The 20,261-nt window shown below is 41.5% G+C and overlaps 1 protein-coding gene across 1 annotated transcript in view; it reads left to right on the top strand.

Moving 5' to 3' along the window:
* The window catches only part of ajap1 (adherens junctions associated protein 1), a 58,096-nt gene that overhangs the window by 16,671 nt on the left and 21,164 nt on the right, over positions 1-20,261 (top strand). Inside the window, exon 2 of the mRNA XM_084367989.1 lies at positions 13,293-14,050. Within this exon, the coding sequence (XP_084224115.1) occupies positions 13,293-14,050 (758 nt within the window). The remainder of the gene's footprint in view (positions 1-13,292; positions 14,051-20,261) is intronic.

The following is a 20,261-nucleotide window of genomic DNA, read 5'->3' as shown; positions in this document are numbered from 1 at the left end:
ATTTATGTTTTCTATAAGAAAGCAAGGCCATTACCAGTATATTAACGAGCATTTCCAATAACTGAGAGTGATGATAATATTTACTGTGCCTCTGCGTTGCGGTTCATGTTTCTTTTTCACAGGTCAGGTTAGTCTTTGGGGAGATTAAGCAACGTTTTCTGCTCCCTAAGGCTTCATGCACTTTTGATTTCACTGTGATGCTAACACAAGTCGAACCCTCGTCCATTATTGAAAGCTTAGGTCTGTTATCACAGGGTGACAGCGCGTGATGTCATTTATGTACTGTACATTCATCAGTGTCAGCTGACCAAGCAGTGGCCTGTGAAGCAGAAGATGGATGTGTTTCCTGGACAGTGGAGAGGAGCACTTACTGTAGACGGGGAGAGTTCACTTAGACGTGGACTATATTTTCTGGGCTCAGCCTTAATATCATGTCAGCAAACCTTCCTGATGCAGCAAATCAACAACATCACTCCATCGCCATAGCTAATGTACAGGTAGAGTGTTTGATTGAACAGTGCTAAAATACAATGTCATAGTGGGAATTTCATCTTGAGTATCCTTGGAAGCCAAGTTGCAATGATATAAGGACACACGTTGTGCTGGGACTTTGTGCTCAGAAAGGTTTCAACTTAGATAGATAATGATCTGTTAGAATCTATCAAGTAAACCCCAGGAATATGTTTAACTGCTTCAGATAGGTTGATAAAAGATACTTATAACACTTTGCTCGGACCAACTACCTCGCACCTTTAAGCATTATTCAGACACTTGATAAAGTCTTTTAAACACAGAAAGACTCAAAATGAGATGCCGTTGAGTTAGTGAAGCTACTGAAACTGATGTCAGGAACCCAGCTCACTATCATATTTGACTTTGCCAACATGTTCTCACTTTCAGCTCGTCAAATATGGCAGCTTGGTTGGTGGCCCTAAGCTTCAAACTGTGATGCTCTAAGCTTTGTAAGGTTTAAGCTCAGAAACGACTTGGTTAGGTTGAGGAAAACGTCCTACTTTGTGTTAAAATAATGTTCTGTCGTGTCAGTTATCTTACTTACACAACATAACTAAATATCAAATCAGCACTGACACCCGGTCTCCTGGGGGAACGTCCTGTGTATGACCACCCCAAAAACCCCTGACTTCAACTTTTCTCTCTGTTTATACTACTATGCTAGGGAAAGCTTCCAGAAATGATGCAAGACTGGTAACTGCAGGAGTGTAGGGCAACTGACCAGGGGGCAACTGACCAGGCTGCTGTATACAGTGTATACAGTACAGTACTCTCTCTTTCTCTCTCACTCGAGGGACCATTGTTGTAATTTGATGAAGCAGTCAACTGCAGCTTGCTTTGCCAGTGGGGTCCAATCTGCACTCCTGTGTGTGCTGCCCTCACAGTGAGCCATCTGAAAGGAGAAGTGTCCTTGTTCCATGGCCTGGATGTTATCAGAGAATTTTTTTTTACCCCCCAGAGGGGCAAGACTGCCACACAGCTCCTTCCCTGTTCTCTCTTTTCTTCCTCCATCTCTGTCGCTCTCTTAGGGTAATGCAAATGCATAGTCCAATCCCCCCCCCCATCTCTATTTTAAGAGTCTTCTCCCCAGTGTGAACGGGCTGTGCTCGGGGCTGGCAGAATCAGGGAAGGTGGGATGAATGGAAACATTGTATGAGCTCTCACCAGTTTCCCTCTGTCTTTAGTGTACTATTAATCCATAATCCTTTAAAGTTGTTCAATCTAGCAGCATCGCTGCTGCAGCTGCTTAATAGTAGGCCTCATGATTTTTAAAAGAAGACATAACCAACCCACACGCCTGGAGGCTTTAGAGGAAAGCTATGACAATGTCATGTTTTGGGCTATAAATAACATCTAATGCAGTGATCCACATGGGCACCGAATGCCAGGATGATTTTTTCCAACTTGAAACATATCTGATTGTGCGGACGCTTTCAAAGACAAGATGAACATCATACAGTATTCCTACAGATCTCCCCCCATAGTGTATGTATGGCATATGGTGTTCCTCTGAAAAGCTGCTTGATAGATATGAAATATTAATTCACTGACTGATACTTACCAGATATGAAGTCTCAACACTGTGATAATAATCATAACAGGGTTAGGGTAATTTGTGTAGGATCGTGAATGAGAAGTCTGCTTTGTCTCCTATGAAACATGGCCTAGAAACATGTTTTGCAATGTTAAATTAAACTAGGTTTGTTCAGCGAGAGAGCAGGAATCATCCTGTATTGGGTATATTAAATATAAGACGTAAACCTACATTGAAACCTGAACATGACCTTAAAGAAGACAATACCACCAGTATAAACATAGCCAGTGTCTGTACGCTGGATGTGCTGACTAGATAATCCATATTGTGCTGAAACCAACAGCACAATCTGTTTCGCTCAGTTCAAGTGTTTGGTTAAGCCTAGAGGCGTCAGTATTTGAAAGTGGTTATGATACAAGAGATCACTACAAAAGCATGAATCACAGGTAGAGAAGTTCCTTTATAGATTGTTCTTGAAAGGATTTGTCTTGAAACGTTGCAGACAGGAGAAACCTCCCCTTCCCTCAAAGAACAATATTGACATGACTGTCGGCAACTTACTGACGTGTATTTGATTAAGTATATCCTGACTGACAGCCGGATCTAAATACTACAGTTCAATTGCAGTATCATACACATTTAATTGTGTGGAAAACCTGTCATTTCATTGCGGTATTTGTTCTTTCCCAGTTGGTGATTTGATTTTTAACAGGGGGACGATCTCTCACCCAACTCAATACTTTTCGTATATATTTCACTGGGCACCTATAACAGGCGGTATTCCCCTCTTCCTTCCGCTATCTGCAGGTCACTGTTTTCAAATTCCCTGTTTCCATGTGAAACAACAACAACCTCCGAGCTAGCAATCTACACACTGACATGGCTAACCCTAATTTGGTTTCTCCAGTTACAAACCTTAACAAGCAGCTGTTTTCTTTGTTCTTTGTGGGGTTATAGCCATTTAAATTGCCTGGGATCGTGTAAAACAAGTTCCCCCAGGACTATTTTGCAGACGGGGGCACCGTCAATGCATTCAGGGTTTAGCACTGCCCACGACGATTGTAATGGGTTTAAAGAAATGCAAACAAGCCGCAACATTTTTTTCTCTGTGTCAGTGCTGGAGAAAATCTTTTTAGATTAGTCAACTAGTCAAAGTTGAAACTTTAGGTCAAATGTCCGGGAAATAAGTTGTTGGGAGCATGAGCATTTATAGTACATGGTTCAGAGAATATTGTAGATCCAAGACTTAACTTATAGAAACGTGGGTCTGAGAGAAAAAGGCACAATTACAAATGTGTCTGCTACTTCAGCACCACAGACAGCGCCACAGATTTACCAATACACAGCACAGTCAGGTTTGTGGTATTTTACAGCCATGGTTCGGACCATAGATTCTAACTCGCTCAAACCTCAGTCAGATAAATGATCAATGAGTCAGGCAGACTAACACATTTAACTCAACAACCCCTCTGCCTCTGTCCCCGCACTCTATCAATGTTAGATGTAGAAGGGGTTGGCAGGTCAACAAGGGGGGAGCATTTTGGTCATTTTGCTAACAAGTGGGATAGAGTGGGCATTTTTTCAATGGCAGGACATATACACAAGCAGGTCAAAACCAGATAAAGTTTACACAAGCCCTCTGTTGTGAATTGATCCCTTGACAAAAACACATCAGTTCTCTCATCAAGTGTAACTAAATAGGCGTATAAGCATTTCCTCTTTTGCATAATTTATTCCCTGAATGAGGTAAAGCATTTTTCTAAACATACAGACATTTGGTTTCAGTCCTCAAATATATTACTCCACTTACAAACACCCTGTTAGGATCAAATTAAGTCCGTGATTAATGTTTAATGTCCGTTTACATCCTTGTGTCAGTAGAAAATGAATAATATTGTATTTACAGCTAAAGAGTACCTCATCTATGACTGTGGTCAGTCTGTGTCTGCCATAATCAGTGCCTGCAGAAGCATAAAATTGGCTGTGACGATGAAAACAAATCGGCTGCACCGAGGCAAATCCTCAGTTACTATTCTGAGAGATTAGGCAGTAACATTTTGTAACCTATTTATTTCACATTTATTGTAAATCCTTTATTGCAAGAATTCACACACCACCAACCAAATGAAATGTCATAAAGAAAAAGTCAAGTGCGCTGCCGAGATGCAGTCGTGCTGTACGTGCTCACAAGGTCTCATTTTAACCTCTTGCTGTGTCTGTTTGGACCCACCAGAGAAAACCACCCACTGCAGCTCGAAACTTCGTGAACTGCAGCTGGTGAACCCTCTCCCCTGTGGATCTTGTTTTTTTCTCAAAGTGCCATTTTTAGAAGTGTGTGGGAGAGACATGGACACCATAGTTCAGCGTGTAAATGCTCTATCAATTGCTAGTGTTACCCTGAATAAAAACACTGGCTATTTTCTGTGCTCTGAAATTGTTAACACAGGAAAAAAGACAAAACACTGAGAGTTTTAAAAAAAGGCCCTAAAAAATCTACCTGGAAGAAAGAGTCCGCCATCACACCCAGGTTTTCAACAGAGGTGGAGTCACCTTCAACAAGGCGCCTTTCAATGGCTGCGCTGGCCAGAAAATGATGTGTACTCAGTGGCGAGCTGTCGAGACCATGCTGATAAAAAGTCTACTGATGGCAGCCGGGGGACGCGGGGCGAGGGGAATGAAGAAGGCATGCCTTTTTCACCTCCCTCAGGTGGGAAGCCCATCTGCCGAGGTCTCACTTCTGCAAACTCCCAAGAAGTTCTAATTAAGACCTACTTCGCACAAGTGATCACAGTGCGAGGACGGCACGAGAAGTGGGCCAGGGATACAGTGCAGGAGACAATAATTAGGTGCAATATCTGATTAGCCGCAGAGATAATAGTTTTGTTTTACTGGGTCTGACATGACGCAAAGGATGAGTTCAAAGAGTCAGATAATCCTTCATTAGCCCCTTGTACTCTCATGACAATCATTTATATACACTATAAGGAAGGAATTTGGCTCTAAATTTGGACTTTCTAATAGTCCCTTTGTGTAGTGCTACTTTAATGTATTCTTAACTGTTTTGCCACCCTTTGTTAAGCTTGACTTCCTATGATTACTAAAACATCGAGGCTCTGTGAAGCATTCTAAAAAGGCTTCAGAAGAGCCTTTAAAGTTGGCCTCATTCACAGAGACTATATCCTGCCCTTTGTTTCTTTGCTTATCCGTGCCCCACTGGCACATGGTTTGCAGAATTGCTGTGCATAATAGCCCACACAGCACTCAACTACTTTGATCTTTTCTGGGGGAAGAGCAGATTCATCAAGCACCGGGCACTGCTCGCCTCTTTTTTCAAGATGCTTGACATGTTGCAAGCCTCGAGTACGTGATGAGTTTCCTCTTTTGGAGATAAAATGGTGACTGCAACTGGCCAGGAGTCGGTTACATACTGTCTGATTAGATCATACGTTACATTTAGATAATGCTGATTTGATCTGTCGTTACTGCTGCAAATCAGTATTGTGTACTGCTTTTCTATCTTTGGGTTGGTTGTAGGGGTGTCACAATTTCAATTTTAAATGGAAAATCGGTTGAAATGAAATATCAATCTCGATCATCAAAATCAAAAGCAGGATAGGGAATTCTCCAGGTATTTTATTTCTACATCCTGAGAAAAAAACAAAACAAAACAAAAAAAAACACTTGTAGCCTGCAGCTACACATGAAGCTGATCAGTTGGCTGCCACAGGAGATAACTCCAACAGTGGCTGGGATGTTGGGTTTATATTCTTTTTCAGAGATCCTTTATTGATTTGTTTTGGAAGAGCGTTTACTCAGGACAGATTTGAGAAACTGAACTCTGGAACAAACTGAATTTCAACCTTTTTTTTTTTATTTATTTTATTGATGAATCCCCAAAGTGTAGTATTTTGTGTTGAACTGGAATCTTTACTTTGGGTGACATTATTTAAAGTCGTCTAACCATAACTATCACAAAGCCACCAGGATAAAGTCAAGCTGTTGTTGTTAAATACCTCTATCTTTTAAAAGAAGAAGAATACCTCTAGTTAGTGGGATTAATCAAGAAATTAGAAGATGGCACTTCCTCCTTCAAAAATGCAATGTGAGGTGTGGCCACCAACATGGCGGATGAGGAGCTTGTGGCAAATATTGCGCCAAAGCAATATTGTGTTTTAATGGTGCAAATGGAGAAATTAAAGGGCAATTACGGGTATGACTATAGTCTACAGCAGGGCATTTCCAAATTGACAAAAAAAAGATGCGGGCTGCGTGACATTTTACAGACCAGAGGATTAATCGAGGAAAATAGTCAGCAGAGTAACCTTTAATAAAAGTAATTGCTTGTTGTGGCACTGAATTATATTCAGCATTAGCACAAAGCATTCATTATTACCAGCAGGGCGTTGGTAAACAAACGAACACACAAACTGAGTTTGTGTGTTCGTCTGCATGCATGGTCAGCCGTCCTGGATGTAGGTCTATAAAGAGAACAAAACAGTGGTGCCTCTACATGCGTGACTTTGCTTAAATTAGCATTTAGCACATATAAAGGTTAGCCAGCTTTGCATCATATCACTGCTGACTTCATGCATAAACATGGTGTGAGTCATACAGCAGAGTTAGTACACAAAGGATACAGCGGTATTAGTACCAAATGAAATCAGAGAAAACAGTGTTGACTGTGCATGATGAGTAAGATGATGAATAAGACCCGGGTCATCATGGGTAAGCCAAGCTAAGTCGTAACTCTTTGACCCGGCCTGATTTTACACCATGCCCCAATTCATGCTGACAAATCTAACATTTACACGAGGCCAGCTCTCCTCTGACTGCGCTCTGCGGACGAGCCTGTTGCTGCCACTCAGAGGTACATTCAAATCAGTTTCGCCATCTCCATACGAAGCCCTTGAGCTGATGCTACATATGAAGCAGAGGGAGGTGAAATGTAATTACTCAATCTAGAGTGCTGTAGTCATTGTGCTGCAGAGAGCGAGAACCCTCAAAGGCTGCTATGGCTCAATTCACGGATCATGAAAGAGTGAAAAAAAACACAATAGGCTGGAAACCCCAGCGATCATTAAACAGTGCGAACCGCAGCAGTGCACTTCACATGTCAACAATCCGACATGAGGGATGTAGACAACATCCTCTTATGCAAAGCAACCTGTATCTTCAAGGCATAGCAGTCTGTATGAACGGCCTTTTTTATTAACCGCTCTCACCCCCTTTGCTCAAGCATTTGATTCAGGATTATGCCGTGAATCTTTTGCGCAGACTTCAAAGGCTACTCTCCATTCATTCAGGGCTTTTGATGGCATTATGTTGGTTCTGTGAGGTTTCCAGTTTCAAGGGCAGGTAAATGGTATTAAGTACTGTATGCAATTGATTACTCAGCCTAATGTTTTTCCCTGTTTGTGCAGCAGTGCAGCGTGGGTTTGAAAAGGAAAGTGACAGGAGCTCATAAAAATGTCCACTTTGGTTCCAGCATTAGCCAGACAGATGGTATGTGCTGTAAGTCCCTGCTGGCAGAGTCCACTTCTACTTTGTAAAGCTAATTCTTAAAGTTTCGTCATGTGCAAGCCTTTTCAGCTATCGGCATGTTGTGGACATAGACGCGGAATGTTATTTATTTATGACTAACGCTAAAACACAATCTAGCTCTGTAAATCAGAGCTTGAGTCATATGTCAATGATGTTTTTAATCAAACGGGAGACCCTAATTAAGTGCTGCTGCTGACTGTGGTTGTCAAGCATGAAGATCACGTGTTTAATTTGGAGTGGCTGTCAGGGCCTAATCCTAACTCCCACTCCTCCTCCTCCTCCTCCTCCTCCTCCTCCTCCTCCTCCCCATGACAGTGGCATTTGTGGGAAGCTGCAGAATAAGTTGGAAGTAGATTTACTGAATATAGTACAGCTTAAAACTGGCACCGAGGAGAGAGAGAGAGAGAAGTCAAGCTCAGTGAACCCTCCTCCAGCGCTTTTTCATTTTTTAGGCTGAGAAGCATAATCCAAATATATTGCTCTGAAATATCACATCTTACATGTACTGTTACATCACTGACTTTCTGTTGAAATTATACACTGCGACAGCTTGATGAAGTACAGCAGAGGTTGGGATCACGCACACCCAAGAGTTCCTCCCAGCTCTGGATATCTGTTATAATTGGACATGTGGCAGGCATCATGGTTGCTGGATCAATAGGTACGAGCAACAATGGAGCACAACAGCAGACATGGCGTACACAGAAAACACTGTGTTTGTGTCTGTCTGTGTGTATTTTGAGGGAAAAGGCTCGAGGAGTGTGTGTACGTGCGATGCACAGAGATTGTGTTTCTCCCGGTGTGTGTGTGTGTGTGTGTGTGAGCAGAAGCCCAGGCCGGCCCGCTTTCATCTGCTGTCTGTCAAGTCCTGGTTGAAATCATCATTCCAGCAAGTCTTAAGCTGACCTTCATACCCGAGTCCTCCAGGCCAACAGACACGCTAATTAACGGACCACTCCACAACTCCACAAAGTAATTTCATTCCCCGTATGTCTGGCTCTAGAATGGACCTGGCATACTGAGATCCAGGACTTGAAACTGGCCGGATAATGCATATAAAGTAGCTTCCAGTCAACTTTAACCTCCCCCAGTCCTCCAGTAGGCACGTTCACGGGAATGTGCCCGCCTCCTCCAGTGTAGCATTTCATCAGTTTTTCTGCTTAATGTGTTTTTCAATGGACATCAATCAGCTGTGTGCCCCACAGCAACCGCATGTACAACCACAATGCTTTGTGATGATGCGAGGCAGTGGCAGTACAGAATGAGGAGACGTCACAATCTCCACTAAAGGGATTTCCTGCCATATTGTTGAGGCTTAACTATATAGTGAAGTTCATAATGACGGCACGATAAGCATGTGCTCATAAAATAGGACACCAGACACACATTCCCACCAGAAAGCAATCTGGTATGTTGACGCTGTGAATACGGCACTTTATCTGCCATCTGTGCAGCACACTTCCAAATGATATTTCACAATGCGAGATGTCAAAGAATATTAGAGAGTTGTTCTTGAATAATGAAACTACAAGTCTGAGAAAATATTATTTGCAATCCATTTAATCTGTAGCGTGTGCTGTTCATGCTGAAATGATATCCATTGTAGTGTAGTGGTGTTTATAATTACACTTCGGGGCGTCAGGATTTTAATTCTGAATCGCAAATAATGAAAATAATTTGATCATTGTATTCAAAGGCAGTATTTGCAATAGGTGTGCTGTGCAGGGTGGCCGGTAAGATAGCTGGAAAGGGTTACTTGTGGGGGAAGAACTGAACTGAACTGATAACACTGCCAGAGATCCTTTATTGATTTGCCTGGGGGGAGGGTTTACTCAGGACAGCTTTGACAAACTCAACTTTGTAGCGAACTGAATTTCTATTTTTGTTGTTTATTGTTGAATCACTGAAGGTGAAGGATTTTTTTTTTGTTGCCTATTTTTTGTTGAACTCGGGAATTTCTATTTTTGGAGAATATTTTTTTAATTTTTCTTAACGTAACCTGCAAAATGCCACCAGGAGAAGGTCAAACTGTTGTTGTAAAACAGCCCTAGCTTCGAAAAGAGGAATTTGAGAATGTAAATGAGAGTTGTCAGGGCATAAAACCAACGACCTATTGATCTTTCCAGATGCGAGTCAAAAACTAGCATTGCCATCAGTGTTTTTAATCAAAAGTGTATTTCAATTTGGACCTTACAATTGAAAGTCAAATGGAAACGTGGATTTGGAGACTCATGACACACCTTATTTCACTCCATGTATAAGTGCAAAGGCCTAGATTGTACTTTACAATGTAGAGTGGCTGATACAAGTAAAAATACTGTATGTGTATGTTACTGTAGATATACCCTTCATTTATTTTAGAAATATTAACAAAGATTTAATAATCTAAAATCAATGATTTACAGCTACATATAACAATTTTAGACAAAAGGAAAAGGATGATTGACAATAATGATGAAAAAGAAAACAGTTAGGATTTAACTTGTTCTTAGTATTTGTCTGACACTGTAACTTAACTGTAAATCTTAACTTTATACTCAAATTGTACTATTTGAAATAAGTCATAACATAATAGATATTTTATTATTAAGCAATTAGGTGTGATGGAGATACTTAATGGACATTAGGGGGCAAACGTTTGACACCCAGTGTTAAGCTTACCATTACACTTAACAGGTGGACAGTGAAGGTTCCTTTACCTCCCTCTGGGCTAAACTTTGTTTTATCGTTGGTTGGGTGTCAGCCAATCAACATTTAAACACATCAACAGTGGGCTTGTAGTGGGAGATGGATTATGAATAAGAAGAAATACATTCATAAATGAAATGTTAAGTAAATGTGCTAGATTTTAAAAGATAGTTTTACAAATCTGTGTGTCTTTATGTCATTTGAATACACAATGCCACTAAATGATTGACATTTCATTGAATACACCATCTGGTTATATATAACCAGATGGTGTATACCCGTACATTTTAATTGCACAGTTATAATAATTGTGTAATTAAGATGTCTTAATAATTGATCACCTCAAACTATGTTATGCCACTTAAATAACAAAAAGCTAAACACAAATCAAGCCTTTAACAATTAGAGCGCACAATACAGTAACCATAAAACTAAAATATTTTATATTAGAATATGGTAGGAGATGAATTGGAGGGTGTATTCACCATATAGTAAATGGAAAAGAACAGTTTGATTGATGAGGTTTTATGGACCGAACCGGCTGTTACTTCATTGACAAACTAGCAGATTAGGTGACTTCATCAGAAGTCGGGCTCTACTGAGCACGCTCCGTGCTAGCCGGCAGATTTGACACATTTGTTGTGTGAAAATGGAAGGCGAGTTTGTCCTGATTGTGCTACTAAAGACAATGTTGTTGCAGCTTTTAAAACTTTTATGATTAACTATCTTACTGCTAACTGTGGGGGGGAAAACATGAAGATTTACCTTTATCAAGGCTTCTCTCTCTGATGTGTTCATGAGGTCATTGTATAGCATGTGTTCAGTGGTAATGTGAACTATTTCTTACGAGAAAATGCACAGATTTGTCGAGGAAATCAGTACCCAGCCCCAGCTCCATGTCTGTTGATACAACTGACTCAACTACCTGACATCACAGTAGTCACCTTTGGCAAATCAGTGTTATTATGGGTTTTCCCTCTGGTTAGATAACCATTCTATCGTTTATTACCGGCTGCCCTCAGGCTGCTCTTTCAGGCTGCTTTGAACTCTTCATCATTGCTGCGACCATGTTCAAGCCCAGCAGGGTTAAAAGCAAGGTGCTCGACAAACATGGTCATTAAACACTTTACAGCCCTTTTTTTTCTCTCCCTGCTCCAGATCATATTAGTCGTGATGAGTAACCCATATTGATCAGGTTCTGCTATAATTTTGGCCCGCAGAGTCAAACTTGCCGCCTCTGTTGTGTTGATTGGGGACGTGCCAGGATCTCACGCTGAGGTCAGGGCCAAAACACTCACAGTACAAATTATTATCCATATTTTTAACTGTCAGAAATACACTGACCTTGTCTCCGCTCGTTCACGACCACATCAGTCACCATTTATGGCTCAATTAAAATGCCATTCTCGATTAGTGGTTTGCTGGTCCCTCACAACTCAAATAAAAGGTGTGGTGAATGAGAAAAACATCGCTCAGAGTCACTAAGCTCACTGAGCATCGCTTGAATTGTCTTGAAAAGTGCTGTTGTTTTCACACTAGAATGCTGGATTTAACCACATGTGAGTGATGCGTTAAGACATAATTCAACATGTTTTAACTTGTCCAATATGTCGAATGATCCTAATCTACCTTTTACTGAGATGAGCCACCCTCCTGATGGTACAAGCTAACGTTACTGTCGGGCGGCTGCTTTGTACAAACTCCAGAATCACCGATTGGTTCCATTTTATATCAGCAAAGAGAACAAGAATAGCTTGGTTTACTGACAGGAAAACAGGCCGTGCAAAGGGTCAGACAGACTGAAACTCCGATTAAAATTGACATCTCTATTAAGCAGAGTCGACAAAAAATCTGTTCAATCTATTGCAAGGCAGTTACAATCCATCAAATCTTGTGTTGTGAACATTAAAGTTTGACACACACAATAATGTAGATCTGCATCTGGGAAGAATCACTTCCCATCCATCACAGGCTCGAGCAATTCTCACATACCCACATCCCCAACGGAGGTCCAGTCCGTCCTGTCAGATGTCACCGCGGCGGAGTTAGACTGTAGCTGGAAACTTGTTAAAACATAAATCGGTGATAACGGGATCGACGGCCGTGTTTTTGTTGCCTCTGACAGCTGATGAACCCATTCACACTTTTCCATCCATCATCACCTCTGTGATGCCTCCAAAACGAGTCCGCCATGTGGGCCTAAATTGGCCAAGGACAGAAGAGATGAAAGATAGCCCCATAATGAGGTTTCTCCCTTAGGAATCAATGTGAAGCTTTGTCCCAGGGGCCACTGAAGGTTGTCTGTAAAATCACTCTACTGCGGGGTCCCGGCCTGAACGCCCAGCCTATCTATCACCTTGCCATCGTGTTGACGAGCAGAAGTGAGTTCTGTACAGTAACAAAGGACACTTCGGGACACACTTTGGTGTTGAATATATTAACGCAATAACCGTATGGGTGAGGATTTTCGCAGTATTCCTGTCATGCTGTGTCTTCCGCTGGCATCGCGTGTTACCTCCCTGATCATTGCACTGCATAATCAAATTGCCCTTTGGGAATCAGATGACTTTGTGTCTGGGGGAGATAATGCAGAATATGATGATCAGCTAAACCACGCCTGACCTTGTGTGTCGTTGCAATCATCCCTGGATTGATATGAATCTGTAACATCAAGGAGGATAAGTTCTTACTGCTTCTGACAGCTGAGAGCAAGGAATGCAAATCCATAATCTTTCACATGTTTAACAACATTTACTTTGTGTCTGACCTTTATACTGTAATTCAAGAGGCGCTCTGCGAAGCTAATTATTATCGAAGCTTAATTGAGTAGGAGTGTAAGAAGTTGTGGAGTAGGAGTTTGTCGAGAGTGCAAATGGAGGGTGAATACAGATGTGAATCTTAACACTAGGCCACTCGCCCGGAGGCGGGAGACGGAGTTTACCTGATTTGTATGGTTTGAACATAAAATGAACTGTGTCTGAATCTCAAACGTTTTCTCTATCTCCCTTCTCTGCAGTCCGTCTGCGTTGAGGCCAGGCAGCTGTGTGGGACACCGGGTGTGGATCCTGCTGGCCATGACCCACCTCACCCTGGACTTCTCCGTGTGCAGTCCCCTCAGTCAGGGCCTGGGGATCAAACTCACGCCCAAACCGGTGCCTCGTTCACGACCTCGCTGGCAGCCGCTCTGGGACACACCCAACAAGCTTCCGTGGAGAACAGTTAGCCCGTTGGCCCGCCGGCTCGTAAACCCTATCCCTCCACTCCAAGACAGCAGGGCAGGGCTTAAAGTCAAGGGTCAAAAGCATCGGAAGCCAGTGCATAAAGGACAAGCGGTGTGTAAGGAGTGCCGGTTGAGATACTCTCAAAAGGAGACAGGCGATCCTTTGGCTGTAATAGCCGAAGCTCCTGCAGCTTTATCCAGCGGGAGCAGAGGAGACACAGTGAGGCTGTTACTTCGAGCCAGGAGGCAGCTCAAATGGGACAGCTATGACAAGTCTCAGGAGGGCCGGACTACCACAGTGGCCGGATTTATCGACTGGGGACCCACAGGGACAGATAGCATAGACGACGACGGCAAACCGGAGACCAACTTAACGCTGTCGACCCGGGTCTCAACTACCACAGTGGCCGCAACCACTAGCACTACAACCAGGCTCTCCCAAAGGACGTTCACTGTGGTGACCACACCAGAGCCCAAGAGGCTAAGCACCACCAAGGGCACTGTCAGCTTCGTGGAGACTGTCAAACCACCAAAGCCATATGGGGAGACACCAGGTGAGACATTGAATGTTTATCCGCTAAGTGTGAGCCGTGGGTAAGCTGAAAGAAAGTCACATTTTGTAGTGACTGTACGTCTTCAGCACAAAACAGATACGGTGCTGTGAATATGTTCCTTGAAAGCCTGCAGTGTCCAACCCTGTGCCTTACTTTTATTCTGCACGTGGTCATTTTAACAAAACAATAGCTCAGTTCACCTTTAGCCAGAGATGATTAACAATATATGATATCACTGCTAACAAACGGCAAACCTGCATTGCACAGAAATGAACAGCTTGGATTTAGAGTGGATTTAAAGAGAATCAGGATCGTTTTATGTTTTGCAAAGTTCATGAATTCTGTTTGTAATGTGGTGAAGTATGCAAGGTAGTGTTAATATTAATTATAATTACATGAATTTAGCTCAAATGTGTAATAAATTCAGAAATGAGCTTTCAATATATGTATACCCACGACCCTTATAGATCCATAGAGCAATGTACACACAACACACAATGACAACAAGCAAAACAAACGACTGAAATGTTCAGTTTTGCCATTTATACCCAAAGAAGCATCATGTGACTGGGTGCCATTGTGGATGTAGTCCTACAATTCAGGATGTAATCTAGATGTAAGATGAACCTTGAATGCTGAACTTAATAAAAACAGTATAAAGGGGCACACGCACAGTGGCAGATTTCTCACCCACCACCGGCCCCATGATTTGATCACCAGTAGTGGTACCTCCCGATGGGTTCACAGGTGGGAAGCCAGTGTGGGATCACATTCTCACAGTTACAGTATAGACTAGAGACAGTTCAGACCATGCATCCTGAGTGATCTGATCACAGTGGACAGCTTCAGGACACATTTGAGATCCGACCACTCAGTCCACATTCGGAGGTGCTCCTGGCCACACCATGTTCTTGTAACAGTGTACACACATGTCCTGGACCACACTGAAGGACCACCTCCTCAACTGACATCCTCCTCAAATCAAGAAGAAGAAGCCACCACAGCAGGCAGAATGCCCGCTGATTTCCAACGTAAATTACATGTGTGGGGGTCTCTTAAACTGTCTACACACTCTAAATCGCCTGGTTTTAAATAAGAGTTATTTAGTGAGAAGAAACTTAACAAACTTCGCAAAATGGCTACAGCAGATTCTAAACCATTCATGCCTTCTTGTAAAGTCAACGTTAAATGCAACACATGAAGTTGTTTCTTTCCTTATAAAAAGTGTCAGTTGTCCCAGTACTGCTTCACCAGCCTGTCTGTGTTCACCGTCTGCTTCTGTATCTGAAGTGCGTCTTCCCTCTGAACATATAGCAGTTAGCATTTACACTAAAGTTATGAGAGAAGACAACATTTTATTGACTGTAAACATATCACATTTTACAAATATGGTGAACTGTAACCAATAGGTAAGTGTTCTGATGCCCTTGGAGAAAGTCCCCAGACTCCTTAAAAAAAATCGCTCAATTTGTTTGTATGAGAAAAATAAACTGTGAAATGCTGTCTTCAACAAATTCTTAACTATTTGGACCTACTTATTAATTCTTATTAATTTGGCAAACATTATACATGATGCGTGAAATTGGTGGAGTAAATTGCTATGAATAAATAAAATAAAAAACAAACAATAACTTGAACTTTTGTTCAAGATAAACTCTTTCCACCTTTGCTCAGTAATGTATGACTAATGATCCAGAGAAATGATCTACCTTTCATTAATATGATATTACAGCTGGGGGAAATAGCCCGGCTCACAGTGAATGACCTTGACCACACTGTGGCTCTCGTGCCTGAAGCACTGTACATGGGCATATGTGGTTTTTATGGACGGTCCCTCTGTGCTGGAGACACACAAACCTCTCAGCCAGCCATATTAGATTTACCATTTCATTAAGTCCATGAGAACACGGCGTTTTAAATGGACCATACAGGTAGTCATAAAACATAAGTCATGTTTAACAACTTATGAACAAGCACTATGCTAATTGAAGCTTTCCCATTTGGTGCATTAATATAAATGTCATAAAATTAGGCAGTAAGGGTGATCAATAGTCCCTGGCCACCTCCTACTCAATTACAATGAAAATGTCTTAAAACGCAGAGCCATGTGGAAATGTATGTACAGGAGAAGTGCTGCACTGTTTTAGCTCAATTAAAAGGTCAGCTCACAAGAAAATATATTCATGCTGTTTTAAGACTCAAGTGTTTTTAATCAGTCACTCCAAAGACTGGAGTGCTGTGCGGAGAAACACAGCGAACAGTTTGTGGCTTGTGTGGAGCTGTGCTAAGATGACCTTATGAACTGCAAAGTTGCATCCGCAGGACAAATTGTAATGCATAATAACCACACAGTGGCTCCTTTGTCTGAGCCAGGGAGGACAACTTTAATAGCAGTGCATTAGAGAAGGACTCCTACTGTTTTTACCTTTCACAATAAGAGTCCCGGACACCAGAATACACTGCATAAATGCTCATCAGGGTAATTCATGTAGACCGTTTCAGCGGGCCACGAAACAAAAATAGCTCATAACATGTTATATGAAGTGGAATATACTGACATTTATTTTCAGTTGGATGTTAACCTGTCCAGTTCGAGCACTTTATTTTAAGATTTGTTTAAGTGAGATTGAGATAAGGTCCTGTAACCTGCTGCCGTTTGGGAGAAAATGTAAGAGTTAGGCCTATTTAATAGTCAATTTAAAAAAATCAAAAAAAATCAAGCCATTAGAAAGAAAATCGGAATCAGCCAAAATCGGAATCGGCAGGTAAGACTTGCTGAGATTGGCAAAGAAAATCGGTGCATCTCTACCTGTATGCCAGCATTTTAACTTGGACTGGGACCACCAGCAAACACTGACCCCTTGGCTTATATTACTGTAGCCGCCTCCTCCGTAAATGTAGGTTTCAATGTCTGTGGTGTAAATATACATACATGGTGAGTGAAGTGAGTCGTGAAATTAAATGGCAGTATGTAATCGTCTTGTCAGCGCTGTTGTGATCTCTTCATTTTCTCCTGATTGGGGGGTTAGTGTGAGACCACCTGTGATTGGAAAATGATGGCTTGATATCGTATCCTGGAGGAAATCAGTCTCCACTCTTAACTGAGAGCTGATGAGAAGAAGAAAGGTTTGATTTTTACTACTGGGTGCACTTTATTGTATCAATAAGACGGCTGCGTCTCATCAGAGCGGATGAATAGAATTGCATTTCAAAGCAAAGCCCAGGTGCTTTACAGCTGTAGAAAACTTTCCTTTTCGCCTTCACAACACATTAACCCGTGTCTGCCTCATATTGGCCCAAAGGCAAGATATAATTACCACACCGACAGCACAGCATTGGATTGCTGATGAAATTAAAACTATTAACGGGGGAGAAGTGCTTCGCTTTGTCTCTGTCACTTACTCTTATCTCTCCTGCTTTGTGTTTGAGGAAGTTTATGGATACGTTCCATTCAATCTCAGTCTGATTAATGCAAACTCGGATAGGAAAAACTCTGAAGTGATTAACTTAATGAAAGTGAGGTGATAATCAGAGCTCACATAACAATTTAACTCATCTAGATTTCTGCTAATGTCTTATGATTTATGATGGCATTTATCCAGTTCAATTTTAATTTACTTTGTGCCTCGAGGGGGAATTTAAGGTAACGGAGGAAAGCGGACACATACACATGCCACATAAGTCATATATATTAGGTTACATACAGATGAGACTGTTTTACGGAGAGTCTTACATTATTCTGTCTCACATTGGTTGAAAAATTATTCTGGTTTATTGCACTAGGGCCCTTTTTTTTACGGTTTTCCATCACTTCTATTTGTAGATAAAACATTTTACTCACAAAAGTAATTTCTGGCAACTTGACTGCATTTTGCTTTGAGAAATGGGGATTTTAATCTGTCTCGAATGCTTCTTGGTTGCATTTAAACATACCGTAGCTTTTTGATATCAAATAGCTGTCACATGCATCCAAGTTTAAAGCGAAACGTTATTTTAAACCTCAGTATCCTGAGGATATTGTGGTATGTTAGTTGCATATTTTAATATAGATGTGCACATCCTTTAACAAACATAATTTGGATTTGATTGGATGACTGAGTTGACACAATCTAGAGCTCCAGACTAACTTTCTGCACTGCTGCCACTGGTGCGCCTAACTTTTTAATTTAGGTTCACTCATTAATACATTTTGAGCAATACCTTTTTTGTCAGTTCCCACACATGTGTTCATAACACATTATGTAAATGCTTAAAAACAGTAACTGGTGCAAATAACTAAAATATGAATAAAGCATTTTTCTTGACCAAAAGATAACATCATTCGCTACATTTTGAATTAGCCAATGTTTTAAAATTGTGAAGCCTCGTGATTTCTCTTGTTCCTGTGCGAGGCCTGAGGAGACACTCACAATCTGCAGGGGGCAGCAGAAGTTGTGATTTAGCTCCAAAGAAAACTAGATCACACTGGTTAATCTTATTGTAGCTGGCTAGCTATCATAAAGAGTGACCTGTAATTCAGTGCAGATAAAGCGAAGATTGGTGACATTGGAGTTATAACTGTTTTTTTTATTTATTGCATTCAGTGGGAGAAGTTAAGAAAGTGTGTAACATGTCCTTTGTGTGACTACTTATTCAAGGTCCACCAATAACAGACTCAGATTCTCAGACAGGTAGAGGCCTACCTAAATTTCAGGTGCACCCGATGAAAATGCTTAGTTGTCCTCAGCAATCAAACACTGTCGTCACCTAAATGATACAGTGAATTCATAACATAAAATAGCTGCATTTGTCATAAGTCAGTAAGGCTGCTGCATTACAGCATGACCTGTCAGTGGTTTAAACATAATGCTGCTTTGGCACTGCTGAAAGAAGTTTTCTGGTTCATGCTCAAACAGATTTACACAGAGGGGTGTCAACTTCCATTTAAGGCTAATTCTGAGAGTAGGAGTTTGGCTGGTGCACATGCTCACTATGTCATGATAATTGAGATGTATTACACTGAAAAATGCATCGCCAGTTCAAATGCTGTAGAATGCATTATGTATGTTTGCTTTGATGCGTGCACAGACTTTTAGCCCTGAATCTGCAGCATGTTGAGATGGCACCCAGCTGTTGGAAGCAGCTTTTCCCTCCATTTTTTGCGTGTTCATCCTCCGGGCGCACACGTTTTCATAACCGTGACAACTATCTCAGGTGAACGCTGTAAGATCTGCTCCTTTCCACGGCATTCGTATTTGTGCGTTCAGATACACGCAGGGCAGCGTGCGAGACATGCAACTCCGAGAGCCCCAGGTGATCTATGCCCACAGTTGTTTTTTTCTTAGTATTTGATTACTCTAAGTAATCAGAGTATCAGTGTGCATGTAAAATGCTGTGTTTTTCTCATCCAGCGTCTCAAACAGGAGCACCTCAGCTCACAGTAAACCTCTGGGAGAAACAAACCCATAGCCCCGGCATGGCGGCTAATTGTAATCTGAAAGCGCTCATGTAGAAATGACAGGTGGCTCATTACATGTCTGTATTATGTGGAGAACTGTGACCGACAATTACTATTTTAAGACCCCGTGGATTTTTTTCCCATTCGATTGAGAAAATGTTTTTTTGTTGTTGTTTGTTCACGTCAGCTGACACCATTTCTGAACTTTAAAACGCTAGCTACTGTTGCTCTCTGTTAGCAGAGGGGAAGCTCTCATTTTTCCATGTTATAATCCGCTCACATATGTCCAATACAAAAGAAATTAATGCATGTAAATTCCTACAAATTGTTACGTGACGCCCCTTTAAATTGGATGTCGGGAATAATGGAAATGCACAAGCAGTTGCAAAAGATATTTCCAGATAGATCTGAGAAATCTGAAACAAACTGCAAATTGTTTGACACTAATACCATATATTGACTAGATAACTAATCTAATTATCAACTAAACTGCAACTGCATCTATTAACCCTGCTCAGAACAATAACGACCTGTGTCTGTTTTTAAAGAAAAAAACTACACAATACTACTATTTCACTCGTATGCTTTAGACCCTGCAGCTCAAAAATGCTACAGTAACTCATTGCTAGTCATACTCTCAGTAACTGTGAGATTACAGTACATGCATTCACCCCTGCAATAAACGGGCTCCGTGGACTAAGTCACTGTGACTCATGAATACTGTAGGCAACTGGCACAAATGCAAGCCATCAGTGTACTTTGTCTGAACCACGT

The sequence above is a fragment of the Pagrus pagrus genome, assembly GCF_965226575.1.
Source record: "Pagrus pagrus genome assembly, chromosome: 11".
NCBI classification, from domain to species: Eukaryota; Metazoa; Chordata; class Actinopteri; order Spariformes; family Sparidae; genus Pagrus; species Pagrus pagrus.
Note: the sequence above shows the minus strand (reverse complement) of the source record. Positions and strands in the feature narration are given on the sequence as shown.